This window comes from Acomys russatus, chromosome 1, assembly GCF_903995435.1.
Source record: "Acomys russatus chromosome 1, mAcoRus1.1, whole genome shotgun sequence".
In the NCBI taxonomy this organism is placed as follows: domain Eukaryota; kingdom Metazoa; phylum Chordata; class Mammalia; order Rodentia; family Muridae; genus Acomys; species Acomys russatus.
The window spans coordinates 80209249-80232564 of record NC_067137.1 but is presented as its reverse complement, the minus strand read 5'-3'; the positions used below and the strand labels follow the sequence as shown (position 1 = coordinate 80232564).

The 23316-nt window shown below is 46.3% G+C and overlaps 1 protein-coding gene across 2 annotated transcripts in view; it reads left to right on the top strand.

Annotated features, from left to right (window-relative positions):
* Positions 1-23316, top strand: part of Pygl (glycogen phosphorylase L) — a 34943-nt gene that overhangs the window by 11169 nt on the left and 458 nt on the right. The window contains exons 4-19 of one of the 2 annotated variants that reach the window (XM_051147108.1): positions 214-317; positions 6173-6304; positions 9181-9292; positions 9990-10072; positions 12730-12873; positions 13339-13431; positions 14397-14543; positions 15046-15209; positions 15680-15794; positions 16477-16578; positions 16693-16840; positions 16978-17036; positions 17136-17277; positions 18557-18764; positions 19903-20037; positions 20426-20492. In XM_051147108.1, coding sequence (XP_051003065.1) covers positions 214-317; positions 6173-6304; positions 9181-9292; positions 9990-10072; positions 12730-12873; positions 13339-13431; positions 14397-14543; positions 15046-15209; positions 15680-15794; positions 16477-16578; positions 16693-16840; positions 16978-17036; positions 17136-17277; positions 18557-18764; positions 19903-20037; positions 20426-20492 — 1955 coding nt within the window. Of the gene's footprint in view, positions 1-213; positions 318-6172; positions 6305-9180; positions 9293-9989; positions 10073-12729; positions 12874-13338; positions 13432-14396; positions 14544-15045; positions 15210-15679; positions 15795-16476; positions 16579-16692; positions 16841-16977; positions 17037-17135; positions 17278-18556; positions 18765-19902; positions 20069-20425; positions 20493-23316 lie in introns of those variants that run through there. The other variant, XM_051147101.1, reaches the window with a different exon arrangement.

Here is a 23316-nt window from a genome sequence, read left to right as displayed (position 1 = left end):
TTCACATTTTCTGATTTCTCTATGGTATTAATTCTATAATTAGAAAAGGTTATTTAAAAACCCAGTGAATCCCATGCAGTGATATATCTGTATTCAAAAACAAATCATTCCTGATAGAAGTCTTATGCCCCCCCCACGCACATTTTAATAAGAGATTTGACTTTGATGCTAAGCTTGCTGATTCTGTCCATTTGTTCACTGGGTCCAATTCAGCCTGCTTCCTGGACTCCATGGCAACCCTGGGACTTGCAGCCTATGGATACGGCATCCGTTATGAATATGGAATCTTCAATCAGAAGATCCGAGAAGGATGGCAGGTATGCACACCGTCTTTTACAGTGCTGTCACCCGAGCTCTTTCTTTGTGCTCTGGTCAGAGTATAGTGCAGGGGTTTTATACAACACTTCACTGATTTCTCTGCCATTTGGCTGACAACAGTGGACACTGACAGCTCCCCACTGGAGAACGTGCCTCAGCTGAGAGCCTGTCCGTGCCATTCACCACCTCTAGACTGATGAGCACCTGGCATGGTGCCTGGCTCTCACTTGCTGGCTTGTGGCCCATTTCTTAACCTCTTTAATTCTCAAATGTGCCATCTATAAAACAATAGCAGTATATATGCCTCTCATGTTATGATTAAGAAAAGTAATACTCAGTAAATCACCCATGAGACTCACTATAGTGAGTGTTCTCTGTGTTGGAGTGGCTGCCCTCCTTCCTGAGAGCAGGATGGGGTCTTGGGTTTTGATGCGTTGAGAGTGAGGCCTCACAAGGGAACTCTGAAAATATTTACCATGGAGCCATGACTGTGGGCCGCTCTCATGTGCAACATTCCTTCTCGAAGCTTCCAGAAACACAAATGAAGGCTTGTGGGTTAGCACCTCTTCGTCAGTCCTCTACGGTAAGGAACACGCTGGCAATCTGCAAGCTAGAAAGCTGACTGTCCTCCAAAGCAGAGCTTCCCCAGAGTGCACTGCTGGTCAGCAGGGCTCCGTGTCCACGGGTTTCCAGATCCATATTCAATATTCTTGTTTATGTGCAAGTCTCACCCTCCTGCTTCTGACTCTTATAAGATACATAGATGGAATGTGCTTTTATACAATAAACTTGGGTAATCTTGTTGACAGTTAGTAAAACGGCCCTGACACATATTTAATACTGTGCTCTATATAAATATGCACGAATCCATCCAGACTGTTGTAGTTATACCATTTTAGATCTCGGGAATTGGTTGATTTCATCTCTGGTAGCCTTTTGAGTCTACACTCAAGGGCGCTGTAGAGTTTCCCTGATATTAAGTACAGGCTGTGCCCGCTCCTTCTCTGTGCTTTACACACACACTGTTTGGTAAAAGTGTATAAATTGCATTTCCAAAAAGCTGAGCTCTGTAAGCGTGCGCACGGGGGGTCGGGGGGGAGGCACTGAGGGGGCTGCGGAGGGGGGATGTAGAGAGCTCAGAGGTTGGCTGGGGGGTTGTTTAAGGAAATGAAGCATACTTAATCAGGGTGAATAAAGTTAGGGGCCCACAGTCCACTTTCCCCTCTCCCAGCACTTAGTCACTAAGTAAGAAAGGAATTAAAAGATTTGGTGTGAACTTTGAGTGAAAAATAAGGATTATGAAGGAGGCCATTGGGAATGGAATATGAAAGACATGTAAGCTATAAGTAAAATTCCAAATCTTGCTACAGACAAGTGTTGTGTGTGTGTGTGTGTGTGTGTGTGTGTGTGTGTGTGTGTGTGTGTTTTAACCTAGCTCTAAGTAATTAAAAACTATAAGGCAGCATGGAGTAGAAGAAGGGCTTGGCACTAATTATTAATTGCTATCTAATCTCTTTTCCTCATAGAAAGCATGACATGTCTATTATAACCATTGTTACCAGTGCTCAAGTAGTTTTATTACAATAGGAAATCATTTATGTTATTTGGGGACAAAAACGATATAGAATTATATGGATGGGCTGACTACCTCTATCCAGGAGAGGACAGGGGAGAAAATGTTTCAGGAAGGAAAATACATGAGGAGCAGAAGACATGGCTCAGCAGTTAAGATTAACACATGTAACACTCTTGCAGAGGACACAGGTTCAAGTCCTGGCACTCACATGGAAGCCTGCAACCACCCGTAACTTCAGTTCCAAGGGAACGAACTGCCTCTGGTCTCCACAGGCTCCACCTGTATGCATGTGGTACTCATGAAGTCACACATATACATACATTAATAAATAAACAAGTGAATGGCCAGGTGCAGTGGCTCACGCCTGTAATCCCAGCACTTGGAAGGCCGAGGCAGGTGGATCTCTGTAAGTTCGAGGCCATCCTGGTCTACAAAGTGAGTCCAGGACAGCCAAGGCTACACAGAGAAACCCTGTCTCAAAAAGCAAAAACAAACAAACAAACAAACAAAACCCAAAAACAACAACAACAACAACAACAACAACAAAGAATGAATGAATACATATTTTTAAAAGAAAAGAACGTGTACCAAAGCTCCAGCATTAATTTTCTTTGGAACATGGGTTGCAGGTAATGTTTATTATCTTCTATCTGTTCTCCTACATGTCTCGTAGTCCATAAGAAATGTGGGCTTTATAAACACAAAAAGCTATAGAAATGAAAGAGTGACTTCCTTCCCCAATGGCATAACTAGCGTTTCATGCTGCACACTGAGCCTAGCAGGGATTTTCCAATATGGCCACCGTTTCAACACCACCTCACCAAATGACGAACGCATCCATCCTCTGTCCTAGGAAGTAGACTATGTGCTACTCACTGTATTCCAGACTGTTTAAGATGGTCATTTCTTAGTTTTTAAACTGCTGTTGTATGGAAGACTTAAAAGAAATTCAGCAAATAAATCTCAAAGTCTTCCGATGCATTTCCCTCTCCAGCTTCATTATAGATCAGGGAGGTCTGTGTTTACAATAGCCTCAGTTTTCAGAGAGCCTGGGCTATCAGTGTAGCTTCATTGGTAGTGTGCTTGCCTATCATGCACAGAGCCCTGGGTTTGATCTCCTGCCTCCAGCACTGAATAAATGAGATTGTGGCGGCACACACTTATAATATCCAGCACTAGGAAGGTGGAAGCCAGAGGACCAAAGACCAGCATCCATTCATCAAGTTAAGGCTAGCCTACACTACATGAGGCCCTGCCCAGAGAGGGGAGATGAGAGGAGGAGGAAGAGAAAGAGACTGATAACCTCAGCTAATTCCAAAGTTAGCCCTATTAAACATCTTCACGTCTTTAGTTGCAACTTAAAAACCGTATGAGCAGAGCATGTAGTTTTACTCACCATCTGCATTATTTCCCATCATGGGATTGTAAAGAGCAAATGTAAAATATGACATCATCAAAAGAGCATTTCCAGGAAAAACAAAAAGCATATACCAGGAAGTCTGTAGCCCTTCAGACTATGATATGGCCTCATTCCTCCTCCCTGCTCACCTGCACCCCAGCTCACTTATACCCTGTTCTCCTGCATCTCAACTCACCTGCACCCTACTTGCCTGCACCCGAGTTCCTTCAACAGCAGATACAGACGATGATGATGAGAAAGCCACCAGCTGGGGAGATTTTTAAAGGTTGATGGACTTTCAACTTTTGAACCCATTCAAAGACCATTTGCAATAAAATGTGTTGACTGAACCTCTGAGGAAAATAATTATATGGTTAAAATTCTGGACTTGCCCCAACTCTAAGGAAGCCTGGAAGCTGATCAGTGATAGTTCCTCGTGAAAATTCCTGGCGGTTAGAAGGAGGAGGGGACGCCATTAAGCAGCTAGCAGGTGTCAGAAAGGCGCTCACAGATGCATCTCCGAGTTGAATGACTTGCTGCTGGGCCCCTTTGGTTTCCTCTTAGAACCTGTGCCAAGCCTGTTACAACCAGCCTCACGGTTCCCACTGCCCAGCGTGCTTCTCGTCGTCCTTATTGGATTACTCGGGTTCCCCAGAAAGGCTCTTCAATTACTTATGTTCTCAGGAAGCAAAACCTCTTGACTTTCTCGGCATTTGTTCACATCTTCCTCTAGGCCCCACATTTGAGGGAAAGTGTTTCCTGGAATCCCGTCTCCTGTGCAGTGCGGGAGTGGACCCCCCGCTTTGGGCTGGCTCCACTTGATCCCACTGAGTCATGCCTCCAGGGAGATGCCCAGTCTCCAAGGGCTCCCAAGAACTACAGTTGCTATGAATCACCCCACCCCGGAGCCTCTGATGGAACAGAGACCTGAAACCTATTTGGATACAAGGATCAAAGCTCATCCCCTACCCGCTCCACGTGTTCATATACCTCAGCGATTCGCGCTTCCAGAAATCCCTGTGGCTACATGAAAATCTAAATTTACAGCCTGATTTCTTAATCCACAGGAACATTAAGAAATCTTAATCTTTGGAAAGTCAAGAGGAGTTTTTGCTGACCCCACAGCAGCACTGGTCCCCGTCGGGTCTGCTGCAATGAGCCTGTAGCTGTGACATTCCTGCCTTTTAATCCACCTTAGAAACCAGCCTGAGAAAGTTGAAAGTGCCATTCACTGATTTCTTTCTGACTCAGCAAGGCATTCGGAATGAAAATCAGCAAACAAACCTCCTTACAAAATTTGCCCACAGGAAACCAAACAGCCGTTTTTGGGGCAGGACAAATGAAGCCAATATGTAATGACATTAAAACTGGCCAGCTCTGGGGCTGGAGAGATGGCTCAGAGGTTAAGGGCACTGACTGTTTTTCCAAAGGTCCCGAGTTCAATTCCTAGCAACCACACGGTGGCTCACAACCATCTATAACGTGATCTCATGCCCTCTTCTGGAGTGCAGGTGTGCATGCAGGCAGAGCACGTAAACATACTAATACATAAATAAATCTACTGGTCAGCTCAATGGACCGTGGTGGTACACCAGTTCGAGGCCAGCCTGGTCTGGTCTACAGAGTGAGTTCCAGGACAGCCAGAACAAGACAGAGAAACCCTATCTCTACTGGTCAGCTGACTGTTTCTTTGTTCTTTGTCATTGAAGAATGTATCCTCACAAGCAGAGGCCACTCAGACTTGGAGTAGGGACAGGAACAGGTGTGAGATGCCATCCTGTGCCCTGGGCATTTCTGTTCTTGAGAGTAGAATAGTCTCTGATGGAGAGACTTTTCTTCACAGAAACATGGCATCAGTTCTCCAAGCTCATGCCTGTGTATCGAAAAGTCATTTCGGCCACACTTCCTCTTGTGCTCTCTGCTATAGTGTGCAGCAATAGCACCAAGTGTGGAAAGGAAGGCACCCTGTTCACACTAACCACCCATCTGTGTATTTATTTTGTGTCTAAATCTGTGTGTTTGCATGTGAAGGGCAGAGGTTAGCACATCTCCCCCATCCCGCTCCATCTTATGTTTTGGAACAGGGCCTCAGTGAACCGAGAGCTCAATGGTTTGATTAGTATGGCTGGCCAGCTGGACCTGGATCCATTGTCTCCACACCCTCCCCAACAGTGTGGGGTTACAGATGCCTTCTGCATGTCTGATATATATAGAGAGAAGGGGGGGGGGAGATAGGAACTGGGGATCCCAACCAAGGTTCTCACTCCTTGCTTTTTAGTATAGCGCATCTCCAAAATGAGTCATCATACATAATTTGTTACCAAGCCGAAGGTCCATACGGACTAACGCGGACAAAGGCTACGGAATTCTCTGTACCTACATTGAAATGAGCTCCAGTAAGAGAGCGAGCGGCCTTTAAAAAGCATTTCTAGGCCCATTTTGTACATTCCATGTGCCAAGATATTGACTGAAAAATGTTGTGTATGCAGAAACTCAGTGGTTGGCTGCCCCAGAACACCTCCCAGATGTGAAGACGTGGGCTCCAAGCCACAGAACCAAAGATGGCTATTAGCTCTGTCATTGACCTTCTGTGTGACCTTGAGCTGCTATAGTTCCTCAGCTGAAAGGAGTGAAATCATAGTCTCCTCCTATAGGGTTGCTCTGAGAATTAAATACAATAAAACGTATAAAGCGCTTATGTCATTGTCAATGAGCACTGTCATTGTTGTCATAACAGAGATGAGGTTGGAAGAGCCAGTGTCCTTTCTTTCCAAAGCAGAACTCTTGAGTGTCTGTAAAAGCTATTTTTGTTGTGATAGGACTGAAGGGCTAGAACCATGTCTCGTGAACAGTGGATTCTAAGCTGCGTCCATTTGCAGGTAGAAGAGGCAGATGATTGGCTCCGGCATGGGAACCCTTGGGAGAAGTCTCGTCCTGAATTCATGCTGCCTGTGCATTTCTATGGAAGAGTAGAGCACACCCAGACTGGGACGAAGTGGGTCGACACCCAGGTAATCAGGCTCTTGTGACAAGCGTTTTGTTTCACACAGCACAGTGAGCATTACACCGAGCATACAGTGTACAGCACTCTTGTGTGCACAATGTCAAGAATGACATATTGGCCAGGTGTGGTGGCTCAGGCCTTTAAATCCCAGCACTCAGGAGGCAAAGGCAGGTGGATCTCTGTGAGTTTTGAAATAGAGTGATGTCTTGTGTGTCACAAAGCAGAGTGAGATTATAAACTAAGCATGCTTGTCCTCTTCGATCTGTCCACTCCTTTAGGAGATAAGGGCACTGTGGCCAACACGGAAATTACTTCCCTGAGATGAACTGGTTCACCAGGGTCTTTTTTGCAATCAGCTTGCCGAGATTAGCCAGCTCTGTAGTACCTCGCACAATTAGTCCTCTGGATGCTTAGCTCTCAGATTTTAGGAAAGTTCTTGATACCAAGGCAGAGTTAATTTTCAATGCTTTTTCTCACTCCATCACTGTACGTTGTAGTACTGTAGTTTTCAAAAGATGACCAAGCCTTCAGCTGATGTCACAGCAAGTGTACCATGCCAGGTCCCCTCTAGATCAGGGATGCTGCTGTTCCTTCAAGGGCACTTCCTCTGGAATGACTCTTTCTCCCACCATTCAACTTGCACATGGCCTTGTCACTGTCCGGAGGCATCTATGATTCCTTGCCAGCATATTTTCTGGTAAACGATCCTGTTCTCTTTTGGGCTGTCTTGTCCAATCAGCAAAGCTTCACTTGATATATTTGCTTAACAAGGGTGGTCTCGGGATGGTCGTTATCTTGGGTGCTCTTCAAAACCCTAGGGAAAACCAACTGAAATATTGCCCTTACATGTGGAATGTCGTGGCATGCTTTCCCATACCTGGCTTGTGGCTGACTTCTTTTTGTAACTACTGGTTTATTTTGCTAATCCTTAAGGAGATATTCAAAGTTTAGAAAAATAAGACTTTAAAAACTGTTTCCTCTCTGAACGGAAACTGACATGGCATACCAAGTGACAAGTGAGAAACAAACACAAATAAAAATGAAGCTCAGTCCCTGCTTTGCTTATTTTCTTTTGGTTTTCATATTGGTTAAATATCTGGCCACAGTCTAAGTTGCATTTGGTCACAAATGCTGTCCTGTGAAATGTAAACAGACCAGCTAATCCACTCTCAAGAAACTGTACGCGTATTTGGCATTAACTGGTATGTGGTATAGAGTTTTATGCCTGCAATTTCATTAGCTTCTGATCTATGCAAAATTATTCAGCTTACACAATCAGTGTCAGAAGCGTTCGATCTGGACTATGGCACCTGCTGACGGGCCAGCTTGTTTTCACAAAGCACCTCTGGATAGACTCATGGCAAATGCAGAAATTCAAATAGAACCTACTTGCTTCTGTGTCTAGAGAAACCAGGTTGTGTGCCAGAGATCGCATACACGAGCTCACCAGAGCCTTGTAGGACTTTATGGATAAGAGAGGCATCGCCTGGATCAACCTGACATTTGTGGCTGGTGAGGTCAGAGAGCGTGAGGCCAGACACACTCTGAGCATGCAGGCGGTGACTCCCAGCAAGTGGAGCTGTTGGCTTGCTATTACGCAATTCAGGTCTGCAGGGAAGTGGATGCCTGAGAGTGTGAGCTGTGCTAGTGGTGGGTGGGGGGAGGGGTAGGAAGAACTAGAGCAGCAGGAAGAAGTGGGAGGTCACCACAGTGCAGAGGTGCCACCTATGGAAGAGAAGGAAGGGTTCTTGAAAACGGGCTGCAGCACTGTGGCCACTGCAGCACTGCGGCCACTGCAGCAAGTGGCCGTGCCCAGGGACTAAAGCGGACCTGTTGGAAATGCCGTAGTGTTCTGAACATGTTGGAGCATCCCAGAGATGACACGCAGCCTTGGGCGAGCTATGGAGGCGCTGGGGAAAACATGTTCTCTCTGCAGCCCCTGAAAGGAGATCTGAACTGCGTGTTCCTTGGACTGCCTCTGTAATGCTGGGAGGAGCAGGGGGACAAGTCTTGTTTAAACCCAGAGTCATTCCTAATCTACAAATGACCTCCTGATTGGTGACAATTTGCTTAAAAAATGTAAAAATATGCAAAGACCTTTGCTTCCTTGTGAAAGATACTCAAGTAAGAGTGATTTATTACATCAAGGTCACAGTGCATGGGCTGAACCAAATGAAGTATCCTTTCCTTCCATACAATCATTCTGTCATTATCCTTCCTTGGCCTTTGATGACAGAAGGAATGAAAATGGGTCGTTTTTCACATGAATTTTAAGTGCTCTGTGAAATAATTCACTTCCCTGTCTTTCTGCCTGAACGGTTGTCACAAAAATGGGCTAGATTTTTCAAAGCTGGTATCTTGAACCCAGCTCAGCTAATTATCACCTGACTTGGCAGATCACGATTAGAGTCACTAAAATAGCTCTTTGCAACATCAAAAAAGCTGGCTAGCACAACGTTTTAAATGCCATGGGGAATGTATCTCCATCACTTTCCTGTTCTGTTGATTTTTTTTTTTTTTTAGCATCTTCGACTTCAGATGGTTGAGTGACCTACACCGAGCATGACAGCGGCTGCCCTTCAGTGGGCCACACTCATGTGCATCACGCTGCTTACACACGTTTAGTACCTCAAACCCCTTTCTACCACCTAAGTCCCATCCAGTGTCCCTATGTCAGAGCGAGAACTCGACATAGAAATGCTCTGAGGAACCAGCAATCCAGTGACCTCACATACTCCCTCGAGTCCTGAGACACACTTCTTGGTCCTAACTTACACAATCTGAGTGTGTGATACAGCCAGGAAGAGAATTCCATTGCAGCCCCAGCCACTGTTCCACTTGCATCATCATCCTGTGAGTAACTGCTGATGTTTAATCCCTCAGGTGGTCCTGGCTTTGCCCTATGACACCCCTGTGCCTGGGTATATGAACAATACTGTGAACACTATGCGCCTCTGGTCAGCACGAGCACCAAATGACTTTAACCTCCAAGATTGTACGTACAAACTGGTCTCTGTTTTCTTTGTATACTTTGCATCTTGATGTCTGGTTAGAGATTAACTGGGTCTTAAAAAAAGAAAGCCTTGAGTTTCTGATCTTTGATTTTTAGTAATGGAGAAGGTTATCATCATCATCATTATCATTGGTTTTTGAGATAGGATGTCACAATGTAGCCTTAGCTGGTCTGGACCTCACTTTGTAGACCAGGTTGACCTTGAACACACAGAGACTGCTTGCCTCTGCCTCCCCAGTGCTGAGATTGAAAACATATGCCACCATGCCTGGCTAAACTATTATTTTTTGCTATAAGTATGGAAGACTTTTTTTTTAAGGTTTAAAAAAAATGTTTATTGATTCTTTGTGAATTTCACATCATGCACTCCAATTCCACTCATCTCCTAGGCGAGATACAGGGCTGTAGCTAGTGAGGAACAGGGCCAGCTCTCCCGCTCACTTGACCTGCGGGCTAGCTCTCCCATCTGCCACCTAGTGTGGGCGTGGGGCACAATACATTTTTTAAAAGCCATACTTCATTCTGGCCTTGAACTCTTGAAAGTGTTAAAAGTTTGTTGAGACCCTTGGATTTTTAGAAATCTTAAGAATTGTGCTTGTCAGGACATTGGATGAGATCAAAGGACTTGCTCCAACAGTGGCCTGCCTGTCTATTGACTACTTTTCTACATTCCTTTCAGTTAATGTTGGAGACTACATCCAGGCTGTGCTGGACCGGAACCTGGCTGAGAATATCTCCAGAGTGCTCTACCCCAATGATAATGTGAGTGATGCAGGGCCAGCTTGGATAGCTTACTTCCCAGAGCTTTTCCAGTAACCTCTGAAACACATGGGCAGAATAAGCTGTGTCCCTTCTGTATTTCCCCCTCCCAGTCAAGTAAGGGAAACAAATTTGTACAATTCATGAGATCAGATTGGTATTTTGCTTTGACTATTGGCCCCATCGATTGGGAAGGCCCATAAATGCATTTCAAAACAGAAGCTAGACATAAAAGATGAACGATGCTAAGAGAGACCGACTTTGTGTCAGACAGAAGCTTCGTTGGCAAAGTTAGAATTGGGGAGATCCCCTTCCTAGTCTCCATGTGCCCTGCCTGAGGCACTGAGAGACTTCTGATGCCATGCGTGGTAGACACAGCTCTGACCAATGGCGAAGTGACCTTGCCCAGCACTGAGGGTCCAAGGGCACTGGCAGGCTGACCACCCTATTCTTTCCTACCCCCACTGAGCCTCTCCAGGCACAACTGTGACCCTCTGTGTTTATCTCACAAATTCTGACTTATCTTTAGGACCCAAATCAAGGCTAGATTATCCATATTTCCAAACTACTGTAACTTAAAATTTTTAAAGAAATTGCCTTCGTCACTACTAAAGACAGATACTTTCATTGCCAGGACTTGAACAATCCTCTAGATTAATAAGTTCTCATCATAGGCAGGGTTGTGGTGCTTTTTATTATTTTAGAACAATACCTTCATTGTAAATTGTACAGTGATATGTACTATTAGAAAAAAATTAAGCAAGCTAGGCATGGTGGCACATGCCTGTAATCCCAGCACTCGGGAGGCAGAGTCAGCGGATCCCTGTGAGTTTGAGGCCAGCCTGGTCTACAAATCAAGTCCAGGACAGCCAAGGCTACATAAAGAAACCCTGCCTTAAAAAATAAAACAATAACAACAACAAAAAAGAAAACAAAGGAAAAAATTAAGCTATATAAACCGAAGAAAGTTTTAAAAAATGTAATTCTGCCATCTAGAAAGTCTCATTGGTATTACCATCACAGACAATCTTATTTTAATGACTAAATTGCAATTTCCTTTATTTTTAACAAGGATATGGATGCTTGGACAGGCAAGCAGTCACCCATTTCCATGAAACTATAACTTCAGGAAAACTAGCATAAGCTTATTTCTACTTTATGATGTTTCCATGCCCACAATTGTTTGTTTGATCCCCCACTAGTTAAGACAAGCATAAGGCTCATTTCCTCACATCCGCTCACTGTTGTCACAGGAATGGTCCCCATCTCCTTCCCTCAGCGCGAACACCAGGGCTTTCCCTGGGCTCCTCAGTGTTGCTCACTGCTGTCACAGAACCGTTCCTCATCTCCCTGGGCTCCTCAGTGTTCACTAGGTGTAAATTCATGTCCCTCTCCATCGCCCAGAGGGCTTGGGCTTAACTCCCATCTGAGGTCATTGTTTCTAGGCTCCCACGTCTCTCAGTTCTGGATTGGCTCACCATTTCCTGTAGTATACATTCTCCCAGACCTCCTGGGAACCGGCATTTGTGAGCCGAGTTTTCCTGGGACCTTGGGTGTCTTGAAAGTGTTTGCGTCCTGGCCACACTGATGGTTCGCCTGGATCAGAGCAGATCCTACTTCTATTGCCTTCGAGTTTTATTTTTGCTGACAAGTCCAACATAGTTTTGATCGGGTCAGTTCATGTGAATGATCGATCAGTGGGTGCCGGTAGAATCAAGAGCAGCTGTCTGTGTTCTGCAGTCTGACTGGGAGAAGACTCAAGCATGCCAACACTCAGACGTCAGCTTTCACTTACTTTCACTCGCCACATTTTTCAATATGAGATCCTCAGCATCCGGCCCTCACTGTGCAGTCCACTGGAGACTTAACATCTCCTGCAAATCTTGCTTCTGCCTGAGTTAAGAAAGGAGATGGTTCAACTGCAGGATCTCTGGTGGTCCAGGATCAGCTGTCCCTTAGGCAGCTCTCGCATGATCTTTTCTCTCCACCTGTATCCCTACTTTCAAAGGCGTTAGTGCTGCCAGTTTCTGAGCAGCCCCTGTCCCAGTGGGGGAGCTCTGATATATAAACCAAAGTGCCTCGTGGCTCTTCTCCACTACCAGGTGACAGTTGGCTTTTCTTGAGTCTTCTGGCTGGATCTCCAAACTGTTTCTCAACTGTCAGAAGGTGTCTCTACTGGGCTGGAGAGATGGCTCACCAGTTAACACCGGGCACTGCTCTTGCAGAGGACCTGAGTTTTGTGCCCTTACCCACCATCAGGTTATACCACCTGGAATTCCAACTCTGGTGCCCTCGTCTGGTCTCTGAGGGTAGTGCATTTGACTGTGCACTGGCACTGGCACACAGGATTAAATTAAATTTAAAGAAATAAAACTATATCAAGTAATATTATTTTTAAAAAGTGTTAGAACTATCTCTCCCAGCCTCATTATCTGTTGTCAGAACACACACACACACACACACACACACACACACACACACACACACACACACACACACGAGCCCTTGATTGTCAGTGCAACAGGCTTCCAGGGGAGCAAAGGCTGATACTTGTTCGTTCTCTCTGCCACCTCTCCCCAGACATCAGGCAGGGGTCCCTGGTCACATTTTGGTCTCAGCCCCACTGCGACCTACTCTCACTCAGTTTTCCTGGCTTGAAGTTTTTCGAAGGGAAGGAGTTGAGGCTGAAACAGGAGTACTTTGTGGTGGCTGCGACCCTGCAGGATGTCATCCGCCGTTTCAAGGCCTCCAAGTTCGGCTGCAAGGAAGGCGTGGGAACCGCGTTCGAAGCCTTTCCAGATCAGGTGAGTGTGCAGACCAGCAGCTCTCACCTTCCCTAACGCTGCAGCCCTGTAATACAGCTCCTCATGCTGTGGTGACGCCCAGCCAAGCCATACAATTATTGTGTTGCTATTCATAACTGTAATTTTACCACTGTTATGAATCATAATGTAAGTATCTGATATGCAGGATATGTGATATTCAACCCCTGTGAAAGGATTGATTGTTCAATCCCCAAGGGGGTCTAGGCCCACAGGTTGAGAACCCCTAGTTCAGAGTGTAGCCACGGGCAAGGCCCACAGGGGGGCTTTCCATCGATTCACCCTCTCCCAGTGCTCAGGAATTAGGCGGGCAGAGTACATGTTTTACTCAAGCGTTTCCCAGGAGGTGGGAGTTTTGCTTAGCGCTTCTTCCAGATGTTTCTGAGGACAGGAAGCCAGACGCTGGGCCCCCAGTCACCTTCGCATTCGTGTCTTTTCTCTACCCAGGTAGCCATTCAGCTGAACGACACGCACCCTGCGCTCGCCATCCCTGAGCTCATGAGGATTTTCGTGGATATTGAAAAGCTACCCTGGTCCAAGGTCTGGTTTGTTTGTCTTTAAACCATTGAGAAGATCTGGGCCTTGATGCTAACGTGTCTCTGTCCTTAGCATTTCACATGAGTGCTAAGGAAGATGCAAGCCACCGCAGCAGGAGACAGGCCAGTAGCTGCCTTAAGGATTATGTCGTGTTGAACATATTTTGTTTAATCAAGTAATTTGAAATTAAATTTTCTATCACCAGAAAGACTGGTAATTTAAAGTGTCCCCCTATGGCTTTGAGAGTCAGCATTTTACATGGACGCATGCTTGTGTGTAGAGGCCAGAGGACCACCTTGGGTGTTGTTTCGCAATGGCTATCCACCTTGTGTTTTGAGACAAAGGCTCATCAAATAGGTTAAGATCCTCTTGCCTCTGTCTCCCCAGTGCTTTTGCTGTTTTATGTGAGTGCTGGGATCAAACTCAGGTCCTAGTGCTGTGAGGTGCTGGGAGTCAGAAATTTAAACATATTTCGTGCCTGCTAAATGGTACTTATGGTTTTAGTCATCTACTTTGAGCATTTGATATTTAACAAATAAAAGGCAAGCGATGGCAGTGGAAGCAGCTTATCAGGATGCTGTCTAAAATCTTCCCCCCGCCCCCCGCCTTGGGTTTTCGAGACAGGGTCTCTCTGTGTAGCTTTGGCTGTCCTGGACTCACTTTGTAGACCAGGCTGGCCTTGAACTCACAGTGATCCGCCTGCCTCTGCCTCCCAAGTGCTGGAATTAAAGGCGTGTGCCACCACCGCCCAGCACTGTCTAAAATCTCATCAGACAGTTTTATATTTCCTTTCCTCCAAAAAATAAAGTATAATACTATTACCTGGACCATTAGGAGACTCGGCAGACTCCATTGTGCCTAACTGTGCACCTTCAGAAACGCCTGTGGCACACAGTGGGCCCTGAGAGTCACTTGGCTCTCCAGAGGTGTGCACCGATGGGACAGCCGCTGACCCTCTCTTCCCGCAGGCCTGGGAGATCACGAAGAAGACCTTCGCCTACACCAACCACACAGTGCTCCCGGAGGCCCTGGAGCGCTGGCCAGTGGAGCTGGTGGAAAAGCTGCTGCCTCGACATTTGGAGATCATTTATGAGATAAATCAGAAGCATTTGGATGTAAGTCCTCATCTCTCAGGAGAACGTGGCTGTAACATCACATGGCCACAGTGAGCTCCCTTCCCAAATGGGGCCTCAGCATCTTTCAGTCACTGATAAAAGTGCTCAAGTGTGAGAGGGGCCCTGTTAAACCCGTGTTCTTGAAAGTGTAAAAAGGGGGGCTGGCATCTCCACAACTAGCTCTGCCTCTCTGGGAAGGTTTCTTGAGAGATTTTGCTCAGGGCATGAGTAGCATCCCAGGGCTGCTGCTGCTGCTGCTGCTGCTGCTTCTTTTTCTTCTTCTCCTCCTCCTCCTTCTTCTTCTTGTGGTTTTGGGTTTTTTTGAGACAAGGTTTCCCTTGGCTGTCCTGGACTGATTTTGTAGACCAAGGCTGGTCTTGAACTCACAGAGATCCACCTGCCTCTGCCTCCCCAAGTGCTGGGATTACAGGCCTGTGCCCTGGCTCCCAGGGCTACTTTAAAACCTCAGTGGCCAGCAATGTCTGTGTCTTCCTTTCCCTAGAGAATCGTGGCTTTGTTTCCTAAAGACATCGACCGCATGCGGAGGATGTCTCTGATCGAAGAGGAAGGAGGCAAAAGGATCAACATGGCCCATCTCTGCATCGTGGGCTGCCATGCAGTGAACGGTGTAGCAAAAATCCACTCGGACATCGTGAAGACCCAAGTGTGAGTGATGATGCTGGAACTGTGGGCCTAACCCAGATCCACGAGAGCAACGACGTTACTTAACCGGGTTCTGCTTCCAGATGAGAAATGGCCTGGGAAATGCTTTCAAGTACTGTCTTACAGACAGAGAACTGTTTTCTTTAAAGGAAAGACAGACACAAATGCCTTCTTCCCTGTACCTTCCTAATTATAGATTTATGAGCAAAAACTAACTATTCTGCTGGGGGGGGGGGATGTGGTATATGTGTCACAGCCAGGATGTCAGATGGAGGGGACTAGATTTGGGGCAATTGTTTTGAATTGCAAATGAACCTCTTCTATTTAAAATGACAGTCATAGCTGCTGCCAAGACCTCCCTTCACCTTTATTTGATTTTTCTGAGCCCACACTTGGCTTCTTGAATACAACTCGGAACTTTACCCAGCACTCAGGAACCTGCCCGTTTCAGCCAGAGTCGCTTTTATCTCCAGATTCAAGGACTTCAGTGAGCTTGAACCAGACAAGTTCCAGAATAAAACCAATGGGATTACCCCGAGGCGCTGGCTCTTACTCTGCAACCCAGGCCTGGCTGACTTGATAGCAGAGGTAAGAAGAGTAGCTGGGCTGAAGAGGGGGGGCAGGTGGGAATAGGGGGAGGCAAATGAAGGGAGAGAGAGAGAAGGAAGATCCTACTTGTGGCTTGAGTAAAGTGGCTCATGGGGCTGTGCAGGAACATCTAGATTTTATTGGAATTTTATTTTTTAGTTATGTGTTTAAGGGAGGAGTATAAGTGTAGGTGCAGGTGCCCTTAGGGGCCAGGATAGGGGTCACATCTCCTGAAGCTGGAATTACAGCCAGTTGTGAGCCTGCCCCAATGGGTGCTGGGAACCGAACTTGGGTCCCCTGCAAGAACAGTCTGTGCTCTTAACCACTGAGCCATCCCTTCGACCCTCCATCTTGAAATTCTTCAATTTTGAACAAGGGCCTCACAGTATGTCATGGCCAACAGTATCGACATGGCACAGATGGAATAGGGTGTCCGCCAGTGATGAAGGCTAACAAAGCTCAGAAAAAAAACAGAACCTGGGTTCTTGGTCATCCACGTATGAAGATGTCTTATACTTAAAGTTCTTCCCACACAGCATGTCTGGCTTCTTTTGTGAGTGAAAACAAACCGTAGTGTGACCTGCTGGGCATGAGAGCCACTTACATAAACTGGTTAAAAACCTGCTATGATGTGTTTCATTGCTGTCTCAAATTAAGATCACCTTTCCCTTTAAATTGACAGAAAATTGGAGAAGACTACGTGAAAGACCTGAGCCAGCTCACAAAGCTCCACAGCTTCATGAATGATGACATCTTCCTCCGGGAAGTAGCCAAAGTGAAGCAGGTGAGACCTCCAGGCGCAGGTCCCCGCCCTCACCTTGGAGTTGAGGTTTTGGGGCCCACGCAGACACCCAAGGCTTCCAAGCAAGGAGGGCTCTGGCCTGTTCACTCTCCACAGGAAAATAAGCTGAAATTCTCCCAGTTCCTGGAAAAGGAGTACAAGGTGAAGATCAACCCGTCCTCCATGTTTGACGTCCACGTGAAGCGCATCCACGAATACAAGCGGCAGCTCCTGAACTGCCTGCACGTGATCACCATGTACAACCGTGAGTCTCCCTGGAGCACGGCCCCACCCCCACCCACCCTGGAGCCCCCCTCGGGGGTGGAAGCGGCACCCTCGAGGTGGGCCCCACCACCTCCACACCGCTTATCTTTCTTTCTTGTCTGTATCCATCTTTTCAAGGCATCAAGAAAGACCCTAAGAAGTTTTTTGTGCCAAGGACAGTCATAATCGGTGGCAAAGTAAGTCGGCTGAATTTCATGGGGGCTTATGGGATCTTGGCTATGTGCCTTCCCTCATCGATGGGGCCTCCTCTCCACACACTGCTGTTCTTCCCCAAGGCGGCCCCAGGATACCACATGGCCAAAATGATCATTAAGCTGATCACCTCCGTGGCCGAAGTGGTGAACAATGACCCCATGGTCGGCAGCAAGTTGAAAGTCATCTTCCTGGAGAACTACAGAGTCTCTCTGGCTGAAAAAGGTAGTGTTGTCACTGTAAGGCATGGGGGAGGGGGGCAGGGCAAGATCTGGGCTTGCTCAGAGTGGAAAGGGGGGAAGTTGACTCCAGGGAGCTATCAACACAGTAGAAGGCAAAATAAGACGGCTTCTACGATGACCCAAGTGGCCTATGAGGTGGGTGTCACGTGATCACATTTGCAAGTGCCTGCTTCCTCCAGCTGGGGAGCCTGTGATGGTGGAGATGCTGGAGTTTGGCCATGGTCCTCTGCTAAAGGGAGTAAAGGTCATCAGTTGCCAGCCCAGGTTTTGCAAGCAAACATCAGCTCCCGCCTCCCTCACAGATGATGGCCCTCTGATCACTGCATGGGAGGAAGGGCTGTCATTTGTTCCTGTTGTGACAGCGAATGAGGACAGACATGACCTTGCCGAAGCACGAGGCTTAGATGTGCACTCAAGAATCACACACAGAGTTCCCACACAGGGGCGGGCAGGCAGGGAGCCAGTGTCCCTTTCTTTACCACTGGGACCTTTGTTTATTCACACTCATACTGGCAGAGAAGCCACCCACCAGTCACTGCCAACTGTGTAGTCACCTACTTCCCAGATTGGAAAAAAAGTGAAAGTCAACTTTCTCTATGTGGCATTTTGGGGTCCCATGGGGTTACTGCTTAAATGCATACAGAAGAAGGAGCCAGGTTCCTAAAATTATAAATGAATACACATCACATCCACAAGTAAGCTCTCAGAATAAGCAAACCCTTGTGGTGAAGGGGCTTGGAGGTTCAGGAAGATCTGATTTGGGTGTGCCTCAGACTGTAGGGGGAGAGCTTGAATGTCTATCCCCAGACACAAAACACCTCAGTTGTGGTGGCAGTGAAAGGGGCATGGGAAGAAGTGAGACAATTCAGTCCCTCACCAAAAAACAAACAAACAAAAGCAAAACAAAAACAAAAACAAAAAACAAAAAACCAGAGTCAAGGAGGTTGCAATTGTTTTAGAAAGCTGAAGAAACAGACATGGAGAGGAGAAAGATAATGTCCCATTTATAGCTCAGAGCAAGTAGACACTCTTTTACAGTTATAGGACAGGAGAGCGTGGTATAATAGTAGGTACATAGTGCATCCCAAATAGGCACAGTAGCTGCCTGGGTCATGGAGAAAGTGAGAGCTGCCCTTCTTTACCACTAAAGACTTACCTGGATATGCACATAGTCATCATCAACAGACCAGCTAGGTCAATGCTCACGTTAGAGTAAGGATCCAGAGAGGAAGAAGCACCATACTGACATGGCCCGCTTACAGTCATTCCAGCCACAGATCTGTCGGAGCAGATCTCCACCGCAGGCACAGAAGCCTCCGGGACAGGCAACATGAAGTTCATGCTGAATGGGGCCCTGACCATTGGGACGATGGATGGGGCCAATGTGGAAATGGCAGAGGAAGCCGGGGAAGAGAACCTGTTCATCTTCGGCATGAGGGTAGACGATGTGGCCGCCTTGGACAAGAAAGGGTGAGTGAGCCCCCCACCCTTGGTTGGTCACCCCCATGAAGGGACATTATCTCCAAGGGTTTACTCCTCATGCAGGCATCCCATTGAGACCTGGTCTCGTGAGATGTAGAGACAGAACATCTCCCATGAGAGAACAGGACCTCCTAGCCAGAGGGTAGGAGCCTTAGCTACCCAGCCAGTGTAACTAAAGGACGCTTAGAGCAGATGTAGGGAGAAGTTGCACATAGTTGCCAGCCATGGCAGCTCAGTGAGCCATCCAGCTTCCTCAGTCTGGGATTTTTACTTTGATCAAAAGACAACAAAGCAATATAGAATTGGGTGTTTTGTCACATTAAACCATACCTGGTGCTCCTTTAAGACAGTGGTTCTCAACCTGTGGGTCACAACCCCTTTGAGTTTGAATGACCCTTTCGTAGGGGTCACCTAAGACCATCAGAAAACACAGATATTTACATTACAATTATTCATAACAGTAGCAAAGTTACAGTTATGAAGTAGCAATGAAATAATTTTATGGTTGGGGGCTCACATCAACATGAGGAGCTACATTAAAGGGTCTCAGCTTTAGGAAGGTTGAGAACCACTGCTTTAAGACCCTCTGAATGATGGACCAAAACAAGGCGGAGGGTAAGCAGAGATGTGTCCCAGCAGCATTTGTTCTCGTTTAATATTTAGTTGAGTTTATTAACCTGAGTTCAAGCCAGAACCCAAAGGAGCCCCAGGAAATTCAGAGGATGTTAAATATACGTTCTGACTCTTAGAAGTAAATTTCACTCAGTAGCATCAAATCTTATGAATCTGTGGGTTCAAAGAAAACAGCTAGCTCCTAAAACACCAGGCTGTTTCGAGCCCTAGTCTGCTTTAAACTAAATCTTACCATAGACTATCAGATTAGACTAGAATCTTCATCATCTACCATTCTTAATGCTTTTGACTATAAGGAAAGAGTCTCTTGGGAGGAGGCCAATTAGAATCTAGCTAGAAAGATAATTTATACCCTGGTTAAAATCTATAATGATTTCCATAAATGCTGGTGTTTCTGTGTGTATTTTACAGCGAATGAGACATCTGGTGTTCTGCACATCAGACACAATAGCAAGGCCTTTCCCCCTCATCACCCACCCACTCTTTGCCACAGGTATGAGGCAAAAGAATATTACGAGGCCCTCCCAGAACTGAAGCTAGTCATCGACCAAATCAACAATGGCTTCTTTTCTCCCAATCAGCCTGACCTCTTCAAGGACATCGCCAACATGTTATTTTATCATGACAGGTGAGTTAAGACAAGATATGATTTGAAGCATGAAAATGGGACACAAGCCTCTCTAACTAGCAGCAACTCGCAATTTAGCACGGACCTATGATCTGATTAGCTATCTAAGCTTGGGGGCGGGGCATCCTTCACAAATGCTTAAGGCTTGAGAATTAGACTCAAATCTTGTGTTCCTTCTCTCCACTGATATGTTCAACCCTCACACGCATGCGCATGATGACGTATTTGCACACGGGAACCCCTAATGGGCGAGTGTTCTTACTGGTAAGCCAGGCACGCCTGATGTAAGCCAAGATAACTTCAAGTGGACTCTCTGTTAATGAAGCTGTTCGGTTTGTTTTTCTTCCAACCTCCCATATGCAAAAACAAAAAACAAAAACAAAAACAGATTCAAAGTCTTTGCAGACTACGAAGCCTATGTCAAGTGTCAAGAAAAAGTCAGTCAGCTGTATATGGTGAGTATGTCATGGATTTTAAATAGTTTTGCTATGAGCCAGGACTGGTGGCCTGTGCCTTCAGTCCCAGCATTCGGGAGGCAGAAGCAGGTGGGTGGGTCTCTGTGAGTTTGAGGCTAGCCAGGTCTACAAATCAAGTTCCAGGACAGCAAGGGCTACACACAGAAACTTTATCTCAAAAACAAAAGGAAACAAAAAGTTTGCTATGGCTCATTAGTTGTTTTGTTTTTATGAAATCCAAATAACAGGGCCCCACTGACCAGGCAAACCTAACAAAGTACCACCAAACCCTCCCGCAGTACCACCAAAGGGAAAATAAAGAAGAGATAGAAAGCAAAGGAGAGAACTTTCCAGATGTTCAGATCAAAATCTGACTTTTCTTCTAGTTTACAAGACACATGGGAAGGGCTATTCCAGAGGCTAGAATCTGAGGTTTCAATAACAATTGTAGGATTTTACACTACTCTAAAGAGAAAATAGTGGCTGATTTGTATTCATCCTGCACCTACTGTGTGGCAGGCCTGTCCCAGAAGCTCAGGATACATGCCTCAGAGGTGTTCTGCCCCCTGTAACTCCACTTTCTTAACCAGAACTTAACCCAGTCATCAAGGCTGCTGTTTCATACCCTTCTCACAGCAATACCCAGGGGTGGGTAGAATCCTCCACTGATATTTGAAATTTTTACCAAGATTATTCTAGGCCCAAGGCCCAGTTTAGATGGAGAGGAACCAACCTGGTGTTCTTCGAAATTTGCAAAATAAATTTCTCCCCTGGGCCCAGTCTTGTGGCGAGGCCAGATAATTAGAATATAAATGTACTGAAAGTAGGGAGGTTTATATATTATTATAAAACCAGCTAGAGCCATGTGAATAAGTTTCCACGTACAGTCATGCTTTACCAACTAGCCCTCCAGGCATGTCTTGTAAAAGTGCAGAAGGGTTACCAGAGGAGCCAGCTCAGTGCTGAGACTCCATTGTTTTCCATCCCTTTCTCAAGGCAGCTGATTACCCTCAACAGCCCTGGGGTTTTTCAATGAGATCCTCCAAAGCTCCAAAGCTTTGCAGCCAACCCTCATCTCCTAGGTTGAGTCAGACGAATCTGCTAACAGAGGGTAAACCTAGGTTTAAGCTCACGGCTGTGAACAGCGAAGCATCACTGGAGTTAAGTGACTTACTGGCCGCTTCCTGAACACGGGTGAGAGCAGCCCATGCAGACCCAGGAACTCAGAGGAAAGAAGATCAGCTGCCTGGAGAAATAGAAATCAATAACAATGGGAAAGGAAAAATAAAATGAACAAGGACAAGGACAGATGTCAAGGCCAGTTAGATACGGCGGGTCTTCCATTAAAATTAAGCCCAAATCCTAAGAATGTCCATTGGGAGTGCAGCATTCCATTCATTTCTGTGTGTTCACTAGTACAAATTGCAGCTTCCTACTCTTGCCAGTAACTGCATCGCTGAGGGTTGGGAAATATGACCTGCGTGGCTAGGAAGTATACTTGCTATCCATTTCAGCTGTTGTTTTTATTTTTTATGCATCAGTCTCCAAGCCTCAGTGGGCTGTCAGGCTCTGTTTCAGCATAGCTTAGGGTATGATGGTAGTTTAATTATTATTTTAAATTTTTCCTAATGTGGCTGGGCATGGTGGCTGCGCATGCCTGTAATCCCTCACTCAGGAAGGCAGAGGCAGGTGGATCTCTATGACTTCAAGGCTAGCCTGCTTTACAAAGAAAGTCCAGGACAGCCAGGGCTACACAGAGAAATCCTGTCTCAATAAGCCAAAAAGAAAAAAAAAAAAAAAAGAACGAAAGAAAATCCTAATGTGTTAACAACTTTGAATAACTTCCAATAACCTCACAGAGATCCAAAGGGTGGGGGCGCGGGGAAGCTGTAAGCTAAATATATTTTTATATACTTTTGTTTAAAAATGTAAGATTTTGAAATATTTTTGATTGAGAGAAAGTCCTTAGTTCGGCCTGTTTTGAAACCCCAGTGGGGTTGTGGGGACTCAGAACAAACCTATGACGCACAGGCCTTCAAAAGGAACAAGAAAAGCTAAGTGGGTCAGCTAGGCTTTCCACTGCTTTGCTTGCTAATGGTCACTGTTTCTCAAACTTTTTGAGTCAGAGGTTAAATCTCTTTGCATGTCCTCTCACAGACAGTGAATAGCAGTCCCTTTCTTCACCTGTAGCTGAGAGGTCATTCAGCTTGCTTTTAAGATTCATATTTTATTTATGTGTCTGTGTGCATGGATGCCAAGTGTGTATGGGTGCCCAAAGGGGCCAGAGGAGGTGACTGGGTCCCTTGGAACTAGAGTTATAGGCAGTTATGAGCTACTCAGTAGGGGTGCTTTGAGCTGAACTCAGGTCCCCTAAAGGAGTGACAAGTGCCCTTAACCACTGAGCCACCTCTCCAGCCCTAGGTCACTAGGTCATGGAAAATATAGCTTACATGCTAAACAACCAATTAGAGAATTCCCACCACAGATTCCGACCCCCCTTCCCCCTGCCCCCTACCCCTCTCCTTTCCCTTCTTTCTCTCCGTCCTCCTTCCCCCTCTCTGTCTCCCCTGTCCCCTTTCCTGTCTCCTTGTCCCTCTCTCTCAATTCCGTCTCCTTTCCCCCTCCCTGTCCCCACCCCTCTCCCCTTCCCCACTTCTCCTATCCCCTCCCTCTCTCCCTCCCCCCACCATGTTAGTGCTGTAGTTCTCACTGGCTTGCTTTCTCACCCTCTCTCACTCTTTCCTTTACTCTCTCTTGAGAGAGACGGTTTCTCTATGTTGCCCAGGCTGGTTTTGAACTTGAGATCTTCTTGCCTTAGCCTTCT